At 39.9% G+C, this 24,504-nt stretch overlaps 1 protein-coding gene across 7 annotated transcripts in view; it reads left to right on the top strand.

The window, feature by feature from the left end:
* RALGAPB (Ral GTPase activating protein non-catalytic subunit beta) overlaps nt 1-24,504 on the top strand; it is an 843,236-nt gene that overhangs the window by 145,322 nt on the left and 673,410 nt on the right. For 4 of the 7 annotated variants that reach the window (XM_053712501.1, XM_053712446.1, XM_053712384.1 and 1 more), the window contains exon 7: nt 13,810-13,988. In XM_053712501.1, coding sequence (XP_053568476.1) covers nt 13,810-13,988 — 179 coding nt within the window. Of the gene's footprint in view, nt 1-13,809; nt 13,989-15,287; nt 15,336-24,504 lie in introns of all 7 variants that reach the window. The other 3 variants (XM_053712294.1, XM_053712246.1, XM_053712205.1) reach the window with 1 other exon arrangement.

The following is a 24,504-nucleotide window of genomic DNA, read 5'->3' as shown; positions in this document are numbered from 1 at the left end:
TTCCGCCTTCTAATAAACGTAAAAGGTCTTTTAAAACTTCATATAGTTGATGAAATTTCAAATGACCGACAACATAATGCCTTATCTTCCTCTGATGAGGATCTATCTGATTCAGAAGATCCTTCCTCAGATATTGACACTGACAAATCTACTTATTTGTTCAAAATAGAGTATATTCGTTCTTTGTTAAAAGAAGTGTTAATTACTTTTGGATATTGAGGAAGCTAGTCCTCTTGACATTTAGACTAGTAAACGTTTAAATGCTGTTGTTAAACCTCCTGTGGTTTCTCCAGAGGTTTTTCCTATTCCTGATCATATTTCTGATATGATTTCTAAGGAATGGAATAAGCCAGGTACTCCTTTTATTCCTTCTTCAAGGTTTAAAAAATTGTATCCTTTACCAGCAATTTCTATAAACGTACCACTATTCCTATGGAAGATAGTACTTCTTTTAAAGATCCTTTAGGAAACTTGAATCCTATCTAAGGAAAGCCTTTTTATATTCAGGTCATCTTCTCAGGCCTGCAATTTCTTTGGCTGATGTTGCAGCTGCATAAACTTTTTGGTTGGAGAATTTAGCGCAACAAGAATTGGATTCTGACATATCTTGCATTCTTCGCTTACTGCAACATGCTAATCATTTTATTTGTGATGCCATTTTTGATATTGTCAAAATTTATGTGAGATCCATGTCTTTAGCTATTAGCTAGAAGAGCTTTGTGGCTTAAATCTTGGAATGCTGATATGACATCTAAGTCTAGATTATTATCTCTTTCTTTCCAAGGTAATAATTTATTTGGTTCTCAGTTGGATTCTATTATTTCAACTGTTACTTGGCGAAAGGTAGTGTTTCTTCATTAGGATAAAAAAACCTAAGGGTAAATTTAAGGCTTCTAACCGTTTTCGTTCCTTTTGTCAAAATAAGGAACAAAAATCGAATCCTTCCCCCAAGGAATCTGCTTCCAATTGGAAGCCTTCCTCAAATTGGAATAAATCCAAGCCTTTTAAGAAACCAAAGTCAGCCCCTAAGGCCGCATGAAGGTGGGGCCCTCATTCCAGCTCAGCTGCTAGGGGGCAGATTAAGGTTTTTCAAGGATGTTTGGATAAATTATTTCCAAAATCAATGGATTCAGAGCATTGTCTCTCAAGGGTATCGAATAGGATTCAGAGTAAGACCTCCTGTGAGAAGATTTTTTTTCTCTCACGTATCCCAGCAAATCCAGTAAAAGCTCAGGCTTTCCTGAAGTGTGTTTCAGACCTGGAGTCTTCAGGGGTAATCATGCCGGTTCCTTTTCAGGAACAAGGTCTGGGGTTTTATTCAAATCTATTCATTGTCCCAAAGAAGGAAAATTCATTCAGACCAGTTCTGGATCTGAAAATTTTGAATCGTTATGCAAGAGTACCAACTTTCAAGATGGTGACTATAAGGACTATTCTGCCTTTTGTTCAGCAAGGACATTATATGTCTACAATAGACTTGCAGGATGCATACCTTCATATTCTGATTCATCCAGAACATTATCAGTTCCTGAGATTCTCTTTTCTAGACAAGCATTACCAATTTGTTGCTCTTCCATTTGGCCTAGCAAGAGCTCCAAGAATCTTTTCAAAAGTTCTAGGTGCCCTACTCTCTGTAATCAGAGAACAGGGTACTGTGGTGTTTCCTTATTTGGACGATATCTTGGTACTAGCTCAGTCTTTACGTTCTGCAGAATCTCACACAAATCAACTAGTGTTGTTTCTTCAAAAACATGGTTGGAGGATCAATTTACCAAAGAGTTTCTTGATGCCTCAGACAAGGGTCACCTTTTTAGGCTTCCAGATAGATTCAGTGTCCATGACTCTGTCTCTAACAGACAAGAGACGTTTGAAATTGGTTGCAGGCTGTCGGCACCTTCAGTCTGTCATTCCCTTCAGTGGCTATGTGCATGGAAGTTTTAGGCCTCATGACTGCACAATCTGACTCAATTCCTTTTGCTCGTTTTCACATGAGACCTCTCCAGCTTTGTATGCTGAATCAATGGTGCAGGGATTATACAAAGATATCAGTTAATATCCTTAAATCCCAATGTTTGACACTCTCTGACGTGGTGGTTAAATCGCCAGCGTTTAGTTCAAGGTTGGGGAGCTGTTTGAGGATCTTTGACAGCACAAGGGGTTTGGAAATCTCAAGAGGCGAGATTATCAATCAATATTTTAGAACTCCATGCAATTCTCAGAGCTCTTCAGTTTTGGCCTCTGTTGAAGAGAGAACAGTTAATTTGCTTTCAGACAGACAATATCACAACTGTGGCAAATGTCAATCATCAAGGTGGGACTCAGTCCTCAAGCTATGAAAGAAGCATCTCGGATACTTGCTTGGGTGGAATCCAGCTCCTGTCTAATCTCTGCGGTGCATATCCCAGGTGTAGACAATTGGGAGGCGGATTATCTCAGCAGTCAGACTTTACATCCAGGGGAGTGGTCTTTCCATCCAGATGTGTTTTCTCAGATTGTTAAGATGTGGGGTCTTCCAGAGATAGATCTCATGGCCTCTCATCTAAACAAGTAACTTCCCAGATACCTGTCCAGGTCCAGGGATGTTCAGGCGGAAGCAGTGGATGCGCTGACACTTCCTTGGTGTTATCATCCTGCTTACATTTTCCCGCCTCTAGTTCTTCTTCCAAGAGTGATCTCCAAAATCATCATGGAACAATCGTTTGCGTTGCTGGTGGCTCCAGCATGGCCACACAGGTTTTGGTATGCGGATCTTGGTCGGATGTCCAGTTGCCAACCTTGGCCACTTCCGTTAAGGCCAGACCTACTGTCTCAAGGTCCATTTTTCCATCAGGATCTCAAATCGTTAAATTTGAAGGTATGGAAATTGAACGCTTAGTGCTAAGTCATAGAGGCTTCTCTGACTCGGTGATTAATACTATGTTACAAGCTTGTAAATCTGTCTCTAGAAAGATTTATTATCGAGTTTGGAAGACTTACATTTCATGGTGTTCTTCTCATACATTTTCTTGTCATTCTTTTAGAATTCCTAGAATTTTACAGTTTCTTCAGGATGGTTTGGATAAAGGTTTGTCATCAAGTTCCTTGAAGGGACAAATCTCTGCTCTTTCTGTTTTATTTCACAGAAAGATTGCTAAACTTCCTGATATTCACTTTTTTGTACAGGTTTTAGTTCGTATTAAGCCTGTCATTAAATCAATTTCTCCTCCTTGGAGTCTTAATTTGGTTTTGAAGGCGTTACAAGCTCCTCCTTTTTTCAGCCTATGCATTCTTTGGACATTAAACTACTTTCCTTGGAAAGTGTTTTTCCTTTTGGCTATCTCTTCTGCTAGAAGAGTTTCTGAGCTTTCTGCTCTTTCGTGTGAATCCCCTTTTCTGATTTTTCATCAGGATAAGGCGGTTTTGCGGACTTCTTTTAAATTTTTACCTAAGGTTGTGAATTCTAACATTAGTAGAGAAATTGTTGTCCCTTCCTTGTGTCCAAATCCTAAGAATTCTTTGGAAAGATCCTTACATTCTTTAGATGTGGTAAGAGCTTTGAAATATTATGTTGAAGCTATTAAAGATTTCAGGAAGACTTCTAGTCTATTTGTTATATTTTCGGGTCCTAGGAAAGGTCAGAAGGCTTCTGCTATTTCCTTGGCTTCATGGTTAAAGCTTTTGATTCATTCAGCTTATTTGGAGTCGGGTAAGACCCCACCTCAGAGAATTACGGCTCATTCTACTAGATCAGTCTCCACTTTTTGGGCTTTTAAGAATGAAGCTTCAGTTGATCAGATTTGCAAAGCAGCAACTTGGTCCTCTTTGCATACATTTACTAAATTCTACCGTTTTGATGTATTTGCTTCTTCAAAAGCAGTTTTTGGTATAAAAGTTCTTCAGGCAGCTGTTTCAGATTGATTCTTCTACTGATGTTTTAAGTTTTTCTTGTCATTATAGAATAAACTTATAATTTGGGTTGTGGATTATTTTTTGAGCGGAAAATGGCTGTTTTTTATTTTATCCCTCCCTCTCTGACTCTGTCGTGGAGTTCCACATCTTGGGTATTGATATCCCATACGTCACTAGCTCATGGACTCTTGCCAATTACATGAAAGAAAACATATTGCCTGATAAATTCTCAGAGCTCTTCAGTTTTGGCCTCTGTTGAAGAGAGAACAGTTAATTTGCTTTCAGACAGTCCATGAGGCCCGCCCTTTTTATGGTAGTTATGATTTTTTTGTATAAAGCACAATTATTTACAAATTCCTTTGTTGATGCTTTTTACTCCTTTTTTGTCACCCCACTACTTGGCTATTCGTGAAACTGAATTGTGGGTGTGGTGAGGGGTGTATTTATAGGCATTTTGAGGTTTGGGAAACTTTGCCCCTCCTGGTAGGATTGTATATCCCATACGTCACTAGCTCATGGACTCTTGCCAATATGAAATAAATTAATTTATCAGGTAAGTTCTTACATAAATTATGTTTCTCCAACATTGGTATGTCCGGTCCACGGTTTCATCCTTACTTGTGGGATATTCTCTTCCCCTACAGGAAATGGCAAGGAGAGCACACAGCAAGAGCTGTCCATATAGCCCCCCTCTGGCTCCGCCCCCCAGTCATTCTCCTTGCCGCTCTGAACAAGTAGCATCTCCACGGGGATGGTGAGGAGTTTGTGGTGTTAGTTGTAGTTTTTTATTTCTTCTATCAAGAGTTTATTTTAAAATAGTGCCGGTTTGTACTATTTACTCTACAACAGAAAATGAAGAAGATTTCTGTTAAAAGAGGAGTATGATTTTAGCAGCAGTAACTAAAATCAATTGCTGTTCCCACGCAGGACTGTTGAGCCCAGAGAACTTCAGTTGGGGGGAACAGTTTGCAGACTTATCTGCTTCAGGTACAATTAGTCATATTTCTAACAAGACATGTTAATGCTAGAAGACTGTCAGTTTTTCCCTTAGGGGATTGGTAAGCCATTTTCTTAGATTCATAACAGATTAAGGCTTATAAATGGGCTCTATACTGGTTGACACTATTGTGGGCTAAATCGATTGGTTTATATCAGATTTATTGGACATTTAGAGTGTTTTTTTGTGTTATAAAAGCACTTTTGGGAACGTTTTTTTCGCCTGGCATCTAGTTAGACTACTACTTCAGTCAGAAAGGCCCCTTCACTCTGGTAATGCAGATGAAGGAGGCCCCGTTTTCGCGCCTCAATTGCGCAGTTTATTTCCTTGGCAGTGCATGCAGCTTCATTTGAGGGTCCTGTGGGTAAAGAAAACGGACTCAGGAAGGTTTATTTCAGTGCTGAATCACTTTAAGGGAAGGTAAAAAGCCACAGCAAGGCTGTGGCAGTGTTTTTTGTGTGATAAAATTGTTTATTTGAACAAATAGCTCTGTTTTGCTCATTTTAAGGGTTAAAGTCTTTAAACTTGGTGTGCAATACTTTCAAGGCACTAGGACTCTGGGGTGCAAATTTTGTAAAAATCGGACATTGCCTTCATAGTTTTTCAAACTTTCAGAAATAAAGTGTGCTTGTTTATTATTTAACCCCTTAAGGACCAAGGACGTACGCCACACGTCCTCAAAAAAAATACACTTAATGACCGAGGACGTGTGGCGTACGTCCTTGGTCTGGAAAGCAGCTGGAAGCGATCCTGCTCGCTTCCAGCTGCTTTCCGGTTATTGCAGTGATGCCTCGATATGGAGGCATCCTGCAATAACCCCCCTTGGCCATCCGATGCAGAGAGAGCCACTCTGTGGCCCTCTCTGCACCGGACATCGGTGGCCGGTATCGTTGGTGGGTGGGAGCAAGTCTGGGAGGCGGGTGGGCGCTGCGCGTGCACGGGGCGGGAGCGGGAGGGAACCGCTACACTACAGAAAAATAAAGTTTAAAAAGTACATCAAATAACTTGTTTAAAGCTGTAAATAACAGCTAAGAGATGTGGAAGGGGTGGGGGGTTGATCTTGGGGGGGGGGAAGCTACACTGCAGAAAAGGGTTTTTTTTTTTTTTTAAAAAAGGCACATTTTTTCACTAAACTGGGTACTGGCAGACAGCTGCCAGTACCCAAGATGGCGCCCATTAAGGCAGAGGGGGAGGGTTAGAGAGCTCTTTGGTGGGGGATCAGTAAGGCTGGGGGCTAAGGGGGGATCCTACACAGCAGCATATGTAAATATGCTAACCCCCCCCCCCCCCCCCCCCAAATATAGCTTTTATTTTAGTACTGGCAGAGTTTCTGCCAGTACTTAAGATGGCGGGGACAATTGGGGGGAGGGAAGAGAGCTGTTTGGGAGAGATCAGGGGGTCTCATGTTTCAGGTGGGAGGCTGAGCTCTACACTAAAGCTAAAATTAACCCTGCAAGCTCCCTACAAGCTACATAATTAACCCCTTCACTGCTAGCCATAATACACGTGTGAAATGCAGCGGCATTTGGCGGCCTTCTAATTACCAAAAAGCAACGCCAAAGCCATATATGTCTGCTATTTCTGAACAAAGGGGATCCAAGAGAAGCATTTACAACCATTTGTGCCATAATTGCACAAGCTGTTTGTAAATGATTTCAGTGAGAAACCTAAAATTGTGAAAAATTTAACGTTTTTTTTTAATTTGATCGCATTTGGCGGTGAAATGGTGGCATGAAATATACCAAAATGGGCCTAGATCAATACTTGGGGTTGTCTACTACACTACACTAAAGCTAAAATTAACCCTAGAAGCTCCCTACATGCTCCATAATTAACCCCTTCACTGCTGGGCATAATACACTTGTAGTGCGCAGTGGCATTTAGCAGCCTTCTAATTACTAAAAAGCAACGCCAAAGCCATATATGACTGCTATTTCTGAACAAAGGGGATCCCAGAGAAGAATTTACAACCATTTAAGCCATAATTGCACAAGCTGTTTGTAAATAATTTCAGTGAGAAACCAAAAGTTTGTGAAAAAATTTGTAAAAAAGTGAACGATTTTTTGTATTTAATCGCATTTGGCGGTGAAATGGTGGCATGAAATATACCAAAATGGGCCTAGATCAATACTTTGGGATGTCTACTAAAAAAAATTATATACATGTCAATGGATATTCAGAGATTCCTGAAAGATATTAGTGTTCTAATGTAACTAGCGCTAATTTTGAAAAATAATGGTTTGGAAATAGCAAAGTGCTACTTGTATTTATGGCCCTATAACTTACAAAAAAAGCAAAGAAGATGTAAACAATGGGTATTTCTAAACTCAGGACAAAATTTAGAAACTATTTAGCACGGGTGTTTTTTGGTGGTTGTAGATGTGTAACAGATTTTGGGGGTCAAAGTTAGAAAAAGTGTGTTTTTTTTTCAATTTTTTCCTCATATTTTATAATTTTTTTTATAGTAAATTATAAGATATGATGAAAATAATGGTATCTTTAGAAAGTCCATTTAATGGCGAGAAAAACGGTATATAATATGTGTGGGTACAGTAAATGAGTAAGATGAAAATTACAGCTAAACACAAACACCGCAAAAATGTAAAAATAGCCTTGGTCCCAAACGGACAGAAAATGGAAAAGTGCTGTGGTCATTAAGGGGTTAAAGAGACAGTAACGCTTTTCTTTAAAAACGTGCATTATTAGCCTGCCATATTCTGTTTAACATGTCTGTACCTTCAGATAGCTTATGCTCTGTATGTATGGAAGCCAAGGTGGTTCCCCCTATTAATGTTTTGTGCAAATTGTGTCATAGCGTCCAAACAAAGTAAGGACAGTACTGTCACATTTAATAAGATTGCCCAGGATGATTCTTCATGTGAAGGTAGTGGGGATAGTTTATCATCCTCTCCTTCTGTGTCAACACCAGTTTTGCCCGCGCAGGCGATACCTAGTACATCTAGCGCGCCAATGCTGGTTACTATGCAGCAATTAACTGCAGTGATGGATAATTCTATAGCAAATCTATTATCCAAACTGCCATCCTATTCTAGAAAGCGTGATTGCTCAGTTTTTAAATACAGAAGATGAGCAGGTTAGCGCTGAGGACAATTTATCAGTTGTTCCCTCACATCAATCTGAGTATAGCAGTGAGGGAGGGCCTGTCTGAGGGGGAAGTTTCTGACTCAGGAAAAGTTTCTCAGCAGGCAGACACTGATATAGTGATTTTTAAATTTAAGATAGAACACCTCCGCGCCCTGCTTAAGGAGGTCCTAACTACTCTAGATTATTGTGATTCTCTGGCAATTCCAGAGAAATTATGCAAGATGGACAAATTCTTAGAGGTTCCAGTGCACGCTGATGCCTTTCCAATACCAAAGCGGGTGGCGGACATAGTGACTAAGGAGTGGGAAAAGCCAGGTATACCTTTTGTTTCACCTCCTATATTCAAGAAAATGTTCCCCATTGTCGACCCCAGAAAGGACACATGGCAAATGGTTCCTAAGGTTGAGGGGGCGGTTTCAATGTTAGTTAAGCGCACAACTATTCCTATTGAGGACAGTTGCGCTTTCAAAGATCCTATGGATAAAAGATTAGAAGGACTGTTAAAAAAGAATTTATTCAGCAGGGCTTCCTTCTTCAACCAATCTCGTGCATTATTCCTGTCACTACCGCAGCGTATTTTGGTTCGAGGAACTGGAAAATTCGCTTCAAAGGGAGACTCCATATGATGAAGTCATGGACAGAATTCACGCACTTAAGTTGGCTTTGGATGCCGCTTTTCAATTGATAAGTTAGCGGCGAAAAATTCAGGGTTTGCTATAGTGGCACGCAGAGCGCTTTGGTTAAAATCGTGGTCGGCGAATGTGTCGTCCAAGAATAAATTGCTTAATATTCCTTTCAAGGGTAAGACCCTTTTCGGGCCGGAATTGAAAGAGATTATTTCAGACATTACTGGTGGAAAGGGACATGCCCTCCCACAAGATAGGCCTTTTTTTTTTTTTTTTTTTTTTTTTTTCAAAACCAAGCTTTATTGATCAAGTATAAATAACATTAACAACAATTGAAGTTACATCTGGCGATAGGTTCTTCTGCTTAGATTAAGTGAAGTGAACTTAATTACTTTAAAGTCCATATCTGTTCTTTGCCAACATGACTCCAAAGAGCTTGTAATCATAAAAGTCAATTTTTCTCTTTTTTCTCGGAAAAAGGTATAACTCAACAATAAAAATAATTCCCGGTGCCTCAAAGTTCCTTGATATTAGTTATCTTGTACAATTATCCTCTCAGAGAAAAGAGAAGTATAGCCTTAGGAAGGTAAGAAAATAATCTGGAGGGGAGGGGAAAGGAAAAAAAAAAAAAAAAAAATTAGAAATTTCAACAGTTGCGCATGGGGCCGTGTGCCTGAGTGTCACAAAACTCCCTAATTAGATCGGTGTTCCCTTCCATTGTGCCATCATCATCTCATAGATCTCTATTTGGTATGTTTTAAGGTAGTGCAGCTTTTCTAGGGCAAGCAGGTCAGTCACAGAAGTACGCCATCCGAGATTGTGGGGATGTCTGTTGACTTCCACCTTCTAGGTATCAATCGCTTTGCTCCTGTGAGCATTATTAATAAGAGAGATTGTTTGTGTATGTTTTGGATCTTGGGAAGATTTAAGAAGAGGAGTGCCTCCGGGGAGGCAGGGACCCCCATTTGCAAAATATCAGATATTTGTCTGAAGATATTCGCCCAGAAGCCGTTCAGGGCCGGGCATGACCACCATATATGTATGGGTGTCCCCTCACCCCCGCAGCCCCTCCAGCACAAGGGGCTAGTCACAGGGTATAGGCAGTGCAATTTTTTTGGTGTGAGATACCATCTGCACTGAAGTTTCAGATGGATCTCTTGTACTGTCGCTGAGATAGAGGAGCGTTTGATCAGCCTGAATGCCCTGTGCCATTCTTCTTGTTCGTATTCCCTGCCGAGTTCTTTGTGCCAGGTCAGTGTGTATGTGGGGAGAGGGTGGTCTGGGGGGACTGTAAGTAGTTAATAAATAAGGGAGATCAGCCATTTTTGAGAAGATAGGCCTTTTAAGACTAAGAACATATCTAATTTTCGTTCCTTTCGCAATTTCAGGAACGGACCAATTCCTAACTCTGCGGCCTCCAGACAAGAAGGCAACACTTCCCAACCTAAACCAGCATGGAAACCATTGCAAGGTTGGAACTAGGGTAAACAGGCCAAAAAGCCTGCTGCTGCTACCAAGTCAGCATGAAGGGGTAGCCCCGATCCGGGACCGGATCTAGTAGGGGGCAGACTCTCTCTCTTTGCTCGGGCTTGGGCAAGAGATGTTCCGGATCCCTGGACACTAGAATAGTCTCTCAGGGATATCTTCTTGAATTCAAGGAACTTCCTCCAAAGGGAAGGTTCCACATGTCTCGCTTATCTTCAGACCAGATGAAGAGACAGGCATTCTTACAATGCGTAGGAGACATAGTAAAGATGGGAGTGAACCCAGTTCCAATAACGGAACGAGGAAGATTTTTCCAACAATCCAGGAGGGTCAATACATGACTACCGTGGATTTAAAGGATGCGTATCTGCATATTCCTATCCACAAAGATCTCCATTAGTTCATGAGGTTCGCCATCCTGGAAAGACAGTTCGTGGCTCTTCCATTCGGTTTAGCCACTGCTCCCAGAATTTTCACAAAGGTGCTAGGGTCCCTTCTAGCGGTACTAAGACCGAGGGGCATTGCTATAGCATCTTACCTAGACGACATTCTAACCCAAGCGTCTTCTCTTGCCAAAGCAAAGGCCCATACAAGACATTTTTCTAGCCTTTCTCAGATCTCACGGGTGGAAGGTGAACGTAGAAAAGAGTTCCCTTTCTGGGAACAATAATAGATTCTATGGAAATGAAGATCTTCCTGACAGAGGTCAGAAAATCAAAGCTTCTGAGCGCTTGTCAAGTTCTTCACTCTATTCTGCAGCCTTCCATAGCTCAGTGCTTGGAAGTAATTGGATTAATGGTCGCAGCGATGGACATAGTTCCTTTTGCTCGAATTCAACTAAGACCATTACAACTGTGCATGCTCAAACAGTGGAATGGGGATTATACAGACTTGTCTCCCCAGATTCAAGTAGACCAGATAATCAGGGATTCTCTACGCTGGTGGTTGTCTCAGGATCACCTGTTTCAGGGAATGAGTTTCCGCAGACCAGAGTGGGTCATCGTCAGGACCAACGCCAGTCTCTTAGGCTGGGGCGCGGTCTGGGACTCTCTGAAAGCTCAAGGTCTATGGTCTCGAGAAGAGTCTTTTCTTCCGATAAACATTTTAGAACTGAGATCGATATTCAATGCGTTCCTGGTTTGGCCTCACCTGACAAAGGTCAAATTCATATGGTTCCAGTCGGACAACATGACGACTGTAGCGTACATCAATCATCAGGGGGGAACAAAGAGTTCCTTGGCGATGAGAGAGGTATCCAAGATCATCAAATGGGCGGAGGATCACTCCTGCCATCTATCTGCAATTCACATCCCAGGAGTAGACAACTGGGAGGCGGATTATTTGAGTCGTCAGACGTTCCATCCGGGGGAGTAGGCACTCCACCCGGAGGTCTTTGCCCAGTTAACTCAACTATGGGGCATTCCAGATATGGATCTGATGGCGTCTTGTCAGAACTCCAAGGTTCCTACGGGTCCAGATCCAGGGATCCCAAGGCGACACTGGTGGATGCATTGGTGGCGCCTTGGTCGTTCAATCTAGCTTATGTGTTTCCACCGTTCCCTCTCTTTCCCAGGCTTGGGATCAAACAGGAGAAGGCCTCGGTGATTCTGATAGCTCCTGCGTGGCCACGCAGGACTTGGTATGCAGACCTGGTGAATATGTCATCGGCTCCACCATGGAAGCTACCTTTGAGACAGGATCTTCTAGTACAAGGTCCATTCGAACATCCAAATCTAGTCTCTCTGCATCTGACTGCTTGGAAATTGAACGCTTGATTCTATCTAAGCGTGGGTTTTCAGATTAGGTTATAGATACTCTGATTCAGGCCAGGAAGCCTGTGACTAGGAAAATTTACCATAAGATATGGAAAAAATATATCTGTTGGTGCGACTCCAAGGGATACTCTTGGAGTAAAATTAAAATTCCGAGGATACTTTCCTTTCTCCAAGAGGGTTTGGATAAAGGTTTGTCAGCTAGTACTCTAAAAGGACAGATATCTGCTCTGTCTGTTTTGTTGCACAAACGTCTGGCAGCCGTGCCAGATGTACAGGTGTTTGTACAGGCTTTAGTCAGAATCAAGCCTGTCTACAGACCTTTGACTCCTCCATGGAGTCTAAATTTAGTTCTTTCAGTTCTTCAAGGGGTTCCGTTTGAACCCTTACATTCCATAGATATTAAGTTACTATCTTGGAAGTTCTGTTTTTGGTTGTTTTTTTCTTCTGCTAGAAGAGTTTCTGAATTGTCTGCTTTGCAGTGTGTTCACCCTATCTGGTATTCCATTCAGATAAGGTAGTTTTATGTACAAAGCCTGGTTTTCTTCCAAAAGTGGTTTCCAACAGGAATATTAACCAGGAAATAGTGGTTCCTTCTCTGTGTCCGAATCCAGTTTCGAAGAAGGAACGTTTGTTACATAATTTAGATGTAGTTCGTGCTTTGAAATTCTATTTAGAAGCAACGAAGGATTTCAGACAGACATCTTCTTTGTTTGTCGTCTATTCTGGTAAGAGGAGAGGACAGAAAGCTACTGCTACCTCTCTTTACTTTTGGCTGAAAAGCATCATCCGATTGGCTTATGAGACTGCTGGACGGCAGCCTCCTGAACAATTTACAGCTCATTCTACTAGAGCTGTGGCTTTCACATGGGCCTTCAAGAACGAGGCTTCTGTTGATCAGATCTGTAGGGCAGCGACTTGGTCTTCCCTGCATACTTTGCCAAATTTTACAAATTCGATACTTATGCTTCTTCGGAGGCTATTTTTGGGAGAAAGGTTTTACAAGCAGTGGTGCCTTCCGTTTAGGTAACCTGATTTGCTCCCTCCCTTCATCCGTGTCCTAAAGTTTTGGTATTGGTTCCCACAAGTAAGGATGAAACCGTGGACCGGACACACCAATGTTGGAGAAAACAGAATTTATGTTTACCTGATAAATTTCTTTCTCCAACGGTGTGTCCGGTCCACGGCCCGCCCTGGTTTTTTAGTCAGGTTTGAAAAATTTCTTTCTTTCTTTATACACTACAGTCACCACGGCACCCTATAGTTTCTCCTTTTTCTCCTAACCGTCGGTTGAATGACTGGGGGGCGGAGCCAGATGGGGGGCTATATGGACAGCTCTTGCTGTGTGCTCTCCTTGCCATTTCCTGTAGGGGAAGAGAATATCCCACAAGTAAGGATGAAACCGTGGACCGGACACACCGTTGGAGAAAGAAATTTATCAGGTAAACATAAATTCTGTTTTTTTCAGGCTGTGGTGACCACAGATTAGGGCACCACAGCCCTAATCTGAGGTCACTTCTGTATGAGGAGAGTCCACGGCCCCTGCCTGTATACTCTGATGGGTGGAGCAAAATTTATTTTCTCTTACAGCACCATTTATACCTTGATATTTCTCCTACTGTTCCTTGTTCCCTTGGCAGAATGACTGGGATATGAGGGAAGTAGGGGGAGTATTTAAGCCTTTGGCTGGGGTGTCTTTGCCTCCTTTTGGTGGCCAGGCTAAGTATTTCCCAACAGTAAGGAATGATGCCGTGGACTTTCCTCATACAGAAGGAAATTAAATTATCAGGTAAGTATAATGTTTTTTACCTACTCCAATAATGCAGTGTATACCCTTAACCCTCAGCACCTGAATATTATTCTGTTACAGTGAGTTTGAGGAAACTGTATTATAAAGTGTAAATTATGCTTTTTGTTTTGTTTTTTCCTATTTCAGCAACCCTGTGGATTTAAGTAACCCTAGCATCATAGGCACAACACCCAAATTTCAGGAACAGTTTCTAAATATAAGTGTGGGGAACCAGGACGTGAACCAGTACTCTTGCCTCAAGCAGTTGCCTCAGATCTTCTTCCGAGCCATGCGTGGAGTCAGCTGTCTAGTGGATGCTTTCCTAGGTAATGTTAAGTCTTTCGTAAAGCTGCTGTTTTTTTTTTTTTTTTTTTATAAGGTGATCCCTTCTAGAATTTTTTAGACAAGAGTACTACACTGTGTTTAAAGCTAGCAGATCATTTTATAAACTGCCTAGACAAATAATAGTACAACAATATATAATTCTGCTATAAGCAGAACTTCCAGATTAGTTAATTCTTAGTAGAAATGTTGATCTCAACTCTGTCCTGATGTCAGTATTGCTTCACAAATAGTCTTGTAAATAGTCTTTTACAGACAGGTTTGAAGCTTCCTCCTGTCAATTTGAATTCTGCTGTTGGGTCACTATTACTCCACTAGGAATTTTAGGAACATTTTTAACAGATTCAATGGGCATGTGTGTTGTCATAGTAAAAATAAATATAATGGTGCATTCAAAGTGCTTCTTTAGTTTTCCGAGCTAGAATGTGATGGTGTAATCAAAAGGACATTATACCCAAATGTTAAAGCACTTGAAAGTGATTTAGCTGCAACATATCTGTAAAAAGCCAACTATAAAATATCACCTGAACATCTCTATGTAAAAACGCAAGATATTTACCTCAATGTCACACTCCATTGTAAAAAGACTTTAAGCAGTCAATCTGAATACTAGCACCGGGACTTGCAAGGGAGTGTGCATTTAGCATGTGCTGGCAGTCATGTTATTTCCCTATTCCGCTTAAGGAAATTTACTATTAAATCTTTCAAGATTTAAGTGAAATCTCACACCTCCGCACTGCTGATGCCGATTGGCTATTGTTTTTTTTTGTTTTGTTTGTTTTTTCACACTTTCAGCTGTAACTGTTCACAAAGCACTTATTATTGTGAGCTAAAGACATTTTGAGGTAGAATGTCTTCCTTTCTTACTTAGAGGTGTTCATGTGATATTTTTTTCTCCGCTCTGTACAGTTATGCTGCATCACTTTCAAGTGATTTAGCATCTGATTATTATATCCCTTTCACAGTAAATAAATATTCTTTGCTTTCTTACCATTCTACATTGGAGAAATAGATTGTACTCATAATCCTTTATTCCTTTTATGATTTTAAATTTATTTTTTGTGGCAGCTAACCTATTTGCTTTCCATATATTATGAGCTCTATTATTTTCACACATTCTGTGATTGTTTTAACTATGCAGAGTTCCAATTGTGTTATTCTATGTGCTTCTGTTACCAGATATTAAAAAAATATCAGTTTGGCAAGTTGCAAGCCTTTTGAAAAGTAATGGCTTTAAAGTAATACTAACACATAACTATGAAAAACTCATGTTTCTTCTTCAGGAGTTGCTGTGTTTAAGAACATTGGGTGTGACAGACTGCCCAAATATGGTATCAAAAATCTACATAATCCACACTTTGGTACAAAGAATCCTGGGAAATCTGTTGATTCTGGTTAACCATCAGTGTAGAAAATACTTTTACCAAGCTGCAGCATTCTGTTTCTCACTTTGATTTCTTACCTGGTTCATTAGCTCATCAATGCAGCTTAGAGCTATCTCTAATAACCGTTGATATTTTAATAATGTGAGTGACATTTCTGTACAGTCTTCTTGGGTATGTAATTTTCCCCCCAATAATCCTCCATAATTAATGTGCCCATTAATTTACTAATGTGGAAAAACATGTTACTGAGAATCATATGCATGCTGTTGGACATAAAACAGATGACTTTCACATTGTAAAGTTTCATTCCTTTCTCATTAGTCTTCGAGATTCAGACAGGAGTCCAAAATCACTGTTGCTATTATCTTCCTATAACTGTCAATCTTATAGATTGTGTAGTAATTTGGAGTAGTATACATTTTGGGTGGTAAATATACCAGCCAACATCAAAACTTCCAAAAAATATCTGAGACAATGATGACTACTAGCGTATAGGTTACATTAAACTAAATGGATTGATCAAACTGTTGTACAGTTTATCAGTTGTACTGAATACTGATTGTAGGTTACAAATCTTATGGCTAAGTGTGTAAAGCTTCTACTTGGCACATATCTTCGCAATCTTTATACATTTTTAGTACCACAATATATTCATGCATTAGAGAGTTTTAATTTATGGTTTGGTTGCAAAGAGATATGACTAAATAAAATGAAGCCATTTAGATGGAGTTCTGCAGGTATATTACTACTTGTGTTTTCAGCCTTGCATTATGGGGAATAAGTATGTTCAGTCATCACACAGGATGAATGTACCTGTCCAAAGTATTTTACCTATTCTTTTTTTTTTTTTATGGATTATCATCCAGCGCATATTTCAGACATCATGAATTTTCTACAAATTATTTAAAAACTGTTATCTATAAAAACAGGCACTCAGTTTTTATAGTATTTGAAAACAGAATGCTGCAGCTTGGTGTATTGGTGTGGAGATTTATTTTTTAATTTTGGATTATGCAAACTTGAATCATCTGTTGGTTAATAAGAGCTATTGGTGAAGGAGAAATGTGTAATTTAACCTTAAATATAGATTAAGCAGTGAATGCTGATTGTTCACTTCATGAATTAATGTGTGATTTTTCAATGTAAAATCTATTGCTAAAAGGTCGAAGCAGTATTATTGTAAACCTTAACTGTCCTTTTACAACTATAGTTTGAAGAATGAAATAAGTGACTTTTGTACTTCAAGTTTTCATGTATCTAATATCTTAAATTAATTTCAAATGTAAGTAAGTCTTACATTTAGTTATTATTCTTCGTCTGTAATACATATTTTATCAGGTAACGCAAGAAATCCCAGTAAGACTTTAAAAACTAAAAAAAAAAACATGTTTACATTAATAGTGCTTAACTTGTAATGAAAGCAGTCATGGTGAATTATATAAGTAAAACAAAAAAGAGCGCCTCATGGTGCAGAAAAAGACTTTCTGACCATTTTAAGAAACTATGTAGGAGTGGACTCACAAAAGTGGAGCACTATATGCAAGTGCTGATATCTCAGGCTGGGCCTCTCATTCTCCAGCTGACTGTCTCTCAGGGATATCAGTGGCAAATCAGATGTTAGTTATGAAACATAAAGCACAGAGAGAAAACCCAATAGTGCAGCACAATTTTGATGCCAACAGTATATTGTGAAATTAGTGCATATATTACTCACATTTGGTAGCGCACTAGAAAATAGTGCTGAATATTGCAGGCTGGATGTCAGTTACCAGCTGACCTTAATAATTTGGTCCCCCAGGAGGAATAATGATGAGTTCAGGAATCCAAAGCCATCTCCAGGAAAGGAAAAGGAATAAAGTAGTACAAGGCAGGTACTACTAAAACAATTTTTATTCTTAAAACAATAAAATCAACAATGCAACGTGTTTCTCAGCTATAAGTGGCTGTGCTGATGAAACAGCCACTTATAGCTGAGAAATGCTTTGCATTGTTGATTTTATTGTTTTAAGATTTTTTTTTTTTTAGTAGTACCTACCTTGTACTACTTTATTCCTTTCTTTCTTATGACACGGTGAGTCTACGGGATCATCAATTACTGTTGAGAATATCACTCCTGGCCAGCAGGAGGAGGCAAAGAGCACCACAGCAAAGCTGTTAAGTATCACTTCCCTTCCCACAAACCCCAGCCATTCTCTTTTTGTTTTGAAGTCAGGGCAGGCTTACCCTGAGCTTCCATCACGGTCTGAGTCTAGCCGTACTCCACGTTGGTTTATTCAGTAGGGAAGTGGTGGCTTTAAAGCAGTTAGGAACTTGTGAGGTGGGTCTTGCTGAGTTTTTCTAGCATGTTGCTGTCCTGGTATAGAAAGCCTGAGTAGGTTTACTCTGTCTTTCTTTGTTTCACAGGTCTCTGTGAGGAGTGGCATCCTCTCATGCTGGGTAATCTGTTCTCCTGCCAGACAGCTGGAGATACAGGTTAAGTGCCTTTTGGTCTTCTGGGTGGAGGCTGGCACTGAAGGGGTTGAGAACCCTCTGTATTTTATATGGGACTTTGCATCCTAGTCAGGATGTTTTATGGCAGGGGCAGGCACTATATGTGATTTGGAGTCTTAAGGTTGAACTTTAAGTCAATATAGAATCAGAGATTTATTATGCAGTACAGCACTATGTTAAGGACTGCATCTCATTAGAGGAGTTGGCCTCTCAGACACTTATTTTAATCGGACATTGGAACGGCATTGGAGTGCTTCCCCTACATTACGCCTTAGTTATGAGGGAGAAGTCAGGGATTATTAGGTAGATAATTTATTATTAGGCTGCCGTTACTAAACTTTTTTTCTGTAAAGCTGCCGGCGGAATGAAGTGCGATATTTAGTGCGCGTTTCATTTCCTTGCCGAGGTTTTAGTTCCCGCATCCTTCCTCTCCAAAGTGGAGTGGCACCATTTTTTGGCGTCTTTTCGTTCATTGGGGTTCTCTCTGCTTCGTCCTCAGGCATGGGGATGGAGCGGCGCTCATTATCTGTCCAGTTTATGTCCCCTTAATAAGAGGACCCTGTTCAGGGATGTCTGCAGACCGGGAGAGCAGTTTTTCAGGTTTGACAGCGATGTGCCTTGTATTTCAGTTAATTAATCATTTTCAGGCTCCTGGGACAACAGTTGGAAATGTTTAGTCCCTTATATTGAAATAATTCTTTAAATAGATATATTTTTTTAATTTTTAACCCTCTAAGATAATAAACAGTATATGTGTATCTTATCTCTTTCTTCTGTTGAATTTGACCAACTTTCAAGATTTAAAGTGACAGTTTCATTTCATAATAAAACAAGGTATATGTTTTTTACTGTATCAGGACAGGTTCTGACTATCCTGATGGTATGTTAGACGCAAAAAAATGTTTCTATATGCAATTCTGTGCGGCTTTCTTTGCTAAAGCAGGATATGTTTTTGTATAATGAGGGTCAGCTTTCTAACTAAGTGACAATATTTATTCTTTTTTTTTAATAGTTCTATCCTTACATTGTGTTCTTTTAGTAAAGAACACTGTTGCTTTTACACACTGGTTTACCTTCAGTAAGGCGCAAGCAGTGTATGTGTATTGTTGGTTTACTCTTTACAGGTAGCCCTCAGTTTACGCCGGGGTTAGGTTCCAGAAGGAATGGTTGTAAATCGAAACCGTTGTAAATTGAATCCCAGTTAATAATGTAAGTCAAAATTGTCATAAGTAACACCTAATACATTATTTTAAAAGCTTTGAAATGAAGACTTTAAATGCGAAACAGCATTATTAACCTAATAAAATAATCACACAACACAGAATATATAATTAAACTAAGTTAAATGAACAAAAACATTTGCTAAACAGCATTATAAACCTAATAAAATAATCACACAACACAGACTTCACTTGCATTTCTCTGCAAACTGTTCTTTCTATGCATTCCAAACTGGACTGAGTTATAGACAGGAAGATCTTGTTCCTATGAAATCTGCTCTATAGCTCAGATCTGATTAATTTCAGCTTGCTTGGCTTTACTGCAACACAAGCGGACAGCTCCACCTACTGGCTATTTTAATAAATGCACTGCTTCTCAATGCTTTTCAATAGCAGTCACATGACTGGAAAAAAAGGTTGTTATTCTGAAACGGTGTAAATTGAACCGTTGTATAACGAGGGCCACCTGTATTTGATAGGGCAAACTTTAAAAAATAAATTTTCTGTCATGTTTTCACTTATCTCTTGATAGAGATAGTTTACCTCTGAGCCCTTTGTCTCCCATGATGATGCTGTTTCGGGAGGTCCACGTCTTTTTCCTATAACGTCCCTAGCCTCTATGGCGTCACATTCAGTGCCTGCGGTTCCTCTCAATCTTCTAGAGGAGAATTCCTTGCAGAAAGTTATGCCCAGGTATCCTCTGCGATTCCTGGTGTGTTATCTACTTTTCCTTTTAATAAGGGATATTGCAAGAGGAAAATTATAGATTCAGATAGTAGGGTTTCTGTCCGCTTGTTACACAGGTTGTCTTTCCTCATGGATATGATGATGATATTTTGGTAGCCTCTGAGGGTGGAATCTCGGATTTGGACAGTGTAATTCCTTTATCTGCCTCTGAAGTGGTATTCTTCAGATTTAAAGGGACAGTCAAGTCATGATTCAAATAGGGCATGTAATTTTAAACAACCTTACAATTTACTTTTATCACCAATTTTGCTTTGTTCTCTTGGTATTCTTAGTTTAAAGCTAAACCTAAGAGGTTCATATGCAAATTTCTTGGACCTTGAAGGCCGCCTCTAATCTAAATGCATTTTGATAGTTTTTCAGCACTAGAGGGCATTAGTTCATGTGTTTCATATAGATAACATTGAGCTCATGCACGTGAATTTACCATGGAGTCAGCTCTGATTGTCTAAAATGCAAGTCTGTCAAAAGAACTGAAATAAGGGGGCAGTCTGCTGAGGCTTAGATACAAGGTAATTACAGAAGTATAACGTGTATAATTATAACTGTGTTGGTTATGCAAAACTGGGGAATTAATAATTAAAGGGCCATAATACCCAAATGTTTAAACACTTGAAAGTGATGCAGCATAGCTGTAAAAATATCACCTGAACACCTCTATGTAAAATATCACCTGAACATCTCTATGTAAAAAAGAAAGATATTTTACCTCAAAAGTTCCTCAGTAGCCACCTCCCATTGTAAAGGATTTCTAAGCAGCATTTTAGTGTGTCTGTCCTGGGACAGCTGAAAGGATGAGCATTGTGCACTCTCATATTATTTCACCAATCAGGTAAAGGAAGCTTACTATGAAATCTCATGAGAGTTAAGTCAAATCTCATGAGATCACAGTAAGAGGTCATGACCTCAGCACTGCTAATGCTGATTGGCTGCTGTTCATTTCTTCATTTTTTTTTTTTTTTTTTACCTGCAGCTGGGAGCAGGTGAAGTATAACTTTTTACACAGAACTTACTCTGCTGAGCTGAGGAGATTGTGAGGTAAAATATCTTCCTTTTTTACATAGAGATGCTCAGGTGATATTTTCCTGTCAGCTTTTTACAGTTATACTGCATCAGTTTCAAGTGATTTAGCATATGAGTATTATGTCCCTTTAAGGGATTATCTATCTTTTAAAACAACATAAATTCTGGTGTTGACTGTCCTTTTAAGCTTGATCACCTTTGTGTATTGTTTATGGAGGTTTTGGCTTCTTCGGGCGACTCTGATACTCTTATCGTTGTCAACCCCACGGAATTTCATCAATTTCATAGTTGCTTGATGCTTTTTCTCTGTGGAAGTATTTCATGTTACAGTCTGTGCTTGGAGTTTTTATTCAGTAATGGGAGAAGTCAGGGTTTTATTTTTCCCTGTCTTGTTAAAGAAGATTTGTCCTGTCGCTGTCTCCAATAAATATCATGGCGCACGGTGCTTTTAGTAGAAGAGACCTTTTTCTACTCTGACTAGAGAATGTCGATCCCTATAGAGGATAGCTGCTCTTTTTAGTATCAGTGGTCCAAGCTAAGGACTTATATGGAGGTTTGTATTGCCTCTGGCATAGAGTTCCCTTTGAAAGAGAACCAGAACAGAATTAAAGGGACACTGGATACAAAAAAAATTCTTTTGTGATTCAGATAGAGCATGCAATTTTAAGAAACTTTCTATTTTACTCCTATTATCAATTTTTCTTTGTTCTCCTGCTATCTTTATTTGAAAAAGAAGGCATCTAATCTAAGCTATTTTTTGGTTTAGGAACCTGGACAGCACTTGTTTATTGGTCGGTTAAATCAATCCACCAATCAGCAAGAACAACCCAGGTTGTTCACCAAAAATGGGCCGACATCTAAACTTATTCTTGCTTTTCAAATTAAGATACCAAGAGAATGAAGACATTTTGATAATAGGAGTAAATTAGAAAAAAAATGTCATTAACTTAAAGATCCTAGTTAATTCTTTATTCTGATGTTTTCTTACTGGCCATTAAGCCCGGGGCTAAGTTTCTGGTTTCCCTGTGCTATCTCGGGGGGCGTTGTGTTTTGAGTGAGTTTCTTAATCTGGTGGCTGTGAGTAGACCTCACACAAGGCACTTGTTTTTTCAAATACTCTTAGTTTTTCCTTCTGGTGATTCTTAGTTAAGACCTTGTTTGATCCTGATCTAAGTGGTATATTTTTGATATTGAGGGTTGTTTCCAACCACCAGAATAATGTCAAATAGTATCCTGTAGCTTAGTTTATCTTAGCGTGTAGGGTTCGCCTCCAATACAGGATCTATTGGGAGGTTAATGTTGTGTTTTTTTTCAGAGATGGGTACGACATGTCCCTGTTAGGCTGCGGACGTACTGCCTCAGGGTTGCTACCTAGAAACAGACCCTTACTCTCAGACGCAGATTCCATCTCTGTTTTATCTGCGGACCAGATAACAGAGAGGCGTTTTAATTGTTTTTTTGACCTTTTTCTGTGGGAGCGATAGTCAAGTTTCGTGTAAGGCAACAGGATCTAGGATTCTATTCATGCTGTTAGTGGTTCCTGGAAAAGTGGGAGTTTTTTTGCCAGAGTTGGATCTTTAAGTGTCTCAACTAAGTTTTCTCAGAGTACCATCCTTCATATAGAAGGCTGTGATTTGATTCTTCCTTTGATCTTAGAGGGTCAGTTCATGATGATCATAGATCTGGAGGACGCGCATCTTTAAGCCCCTGAGATTTTTCCTTCTGTCAGTCGCTTTCAGTTTGGCGCCCTTCCAGGGTAATATATTGGTTCAGACGCAGTCCTTTCAACAAGCAAACTCTCATTCATATAAAGATGAGTTCCCTTGTTCCAATGATAGGGGTAGTTGTTCTTAGGGACCAAGATAGTTTACGTATCTCTAAACTTTTTTTTCTGACAAGGGTTCAGAATATAAAGGAATTTCCATCTTGCCTTCCTCTGTATTTCTATTAGGCCTTCAGTGGCTTAAAGTATGGAGGTAATTGGTTTGATGGTCTCTGGTTGGACGTCGTCCCTTACTCGTGTCCATCCGAGAGTTCTGCTGTTATGCATACTCGATTTGTAGTACAGAGTTCAGGTGAGTCTGTCTTGGAAGGCAGGTTTTCTCAGGAGAATCAGAGTTCTTACTCTGGAGTCCTTCCTGGGTGATGGTGCCCAGGGTCGCCAGCCGGTTGGGCTACGGATATGGATTCAGGAGGAGTCTTCTCCTCCTTGGAGTTGAGACCAATATACAATGTTCTGTTGATCAGTGGCCTTAGCCCAATTTATCAGGTTCTAGTTGGCCTAATTCTCCTCAGTGGTTTGCATCAACCACCTGGAAGGTACCTGGAGTTCTTTAGCTAGTCTGTGGGCGGACGCTCACAATTGCTATTTATCTGCAATTCATTCCAGGAGTGCATTCTGGGAGCGGTCTTCTTGAAAAATCAGTCTTTCTCCGGGCGCTCTTTCTGGAGGTCTCTCCAGATTAACCCTTAACTAGGGGGGTACTGGAGTCGGATCAGTTGGTAGTATGTCTAGCTCCTTAGGATGCAGCATTGTGGAGTTGTAATATCTTCTCCTTGCAGGTTGTTGAGGAAGGACATTCTGTTCAGGGTCCTTCCTTCATCCAAACTTGTTTTCTTTAAGACTCTCTCGGCTAGATTTGGAGTTTTGTCGGTAACGACCCGGAAAACTAACGCCGGCTTTTTTCTGGCCGCACCATAAAAATAACTCTGGTATTGAGAGTCCACAGAATGGCTGCGTTAGGCTCCAAAAAAGGAGCGTAGAGCATTTTTAACGCAGCTTCAACTCTCGATACCAGAGTTGCTTACGGACGCGGCCAGCCTCAAAAACGTGCTCGTGCACGATTCCCCCATAGGAAACAATGGAGCTGTTTGAGCTGAAAAAAAACCAAACACCTGCAAAAAAGCCGCGTTCAGCTCCTAACGCAGCCCTATTGTTTGCTATGCGGTAACCCTTCCTACGTCTGCACTTAACACTCTAACATGTACCCCGAGTCTAAACACCCCTAACCTTACACTTATTAACCCCTAATCTGCCGCTCTGTAAACCGCCGCTACTAACATTATCCCTATGTACCCCTAATCTGCTGCCCTAACATCGCCGACCCCTATATTATATTTATTAACCCCTAATCTGCCCCCCACAACGTCGCCTACACTTATTAACCCCTAATCTGCCGACCGGACCTGAGCGCTACTATAATAAAGTTATTAACCCCTAATCCGCCTCACTAACCCTATAATAAATAGTATTAACCCCTAATCTGCCCTCCCTAACATCGCCGACACCTAACTTCAAACATTAACCCCTAATCTGCCGACTGGAGCTCACCGCTATTCTAATAAATGTATTAACCCCTAAAGCTAAGTCTAACCCTAACACTAACACCCCCCTAAATTAAATATAATTTTAATCTAACGAAATTAATTAACTCTTATTAAATAAATTATTCCTATTTAAAGCTAAATACTTACCTGTAAAATAAATCCTAATATAGCTACAATATAAATTATAATTATATTATAGCTATTTTAGGATTAATATTTATTTTACAGGTAACTTTGTATTTATTTTAACCAGGTACAATAGCTATTAAATAGTTAAGAACTATTTAATAGCTAAAATAGTTAAAATAATT

The sequence above is a fragment of the Bombina bombina genome, chromosome 1, assembly GCF_027579735.1.
Source record: "Bombina bombina isolate aBomBom1 chromosome 1, aBomBom1.pri, whole genome shotgun sequence".
In the NCBI taxonomy this organism is placed as follows: domain Eukaryota; kingdom Metazoa; phylum Chordata; class Amphibia; order Anura; family Bombinatoridae; genus Bombina; species Bombina bombina.
Note: the sequence above shows the minus strand (reverse complement) of the source record. Positions and strands in the feature narration are given on the sequence as shown.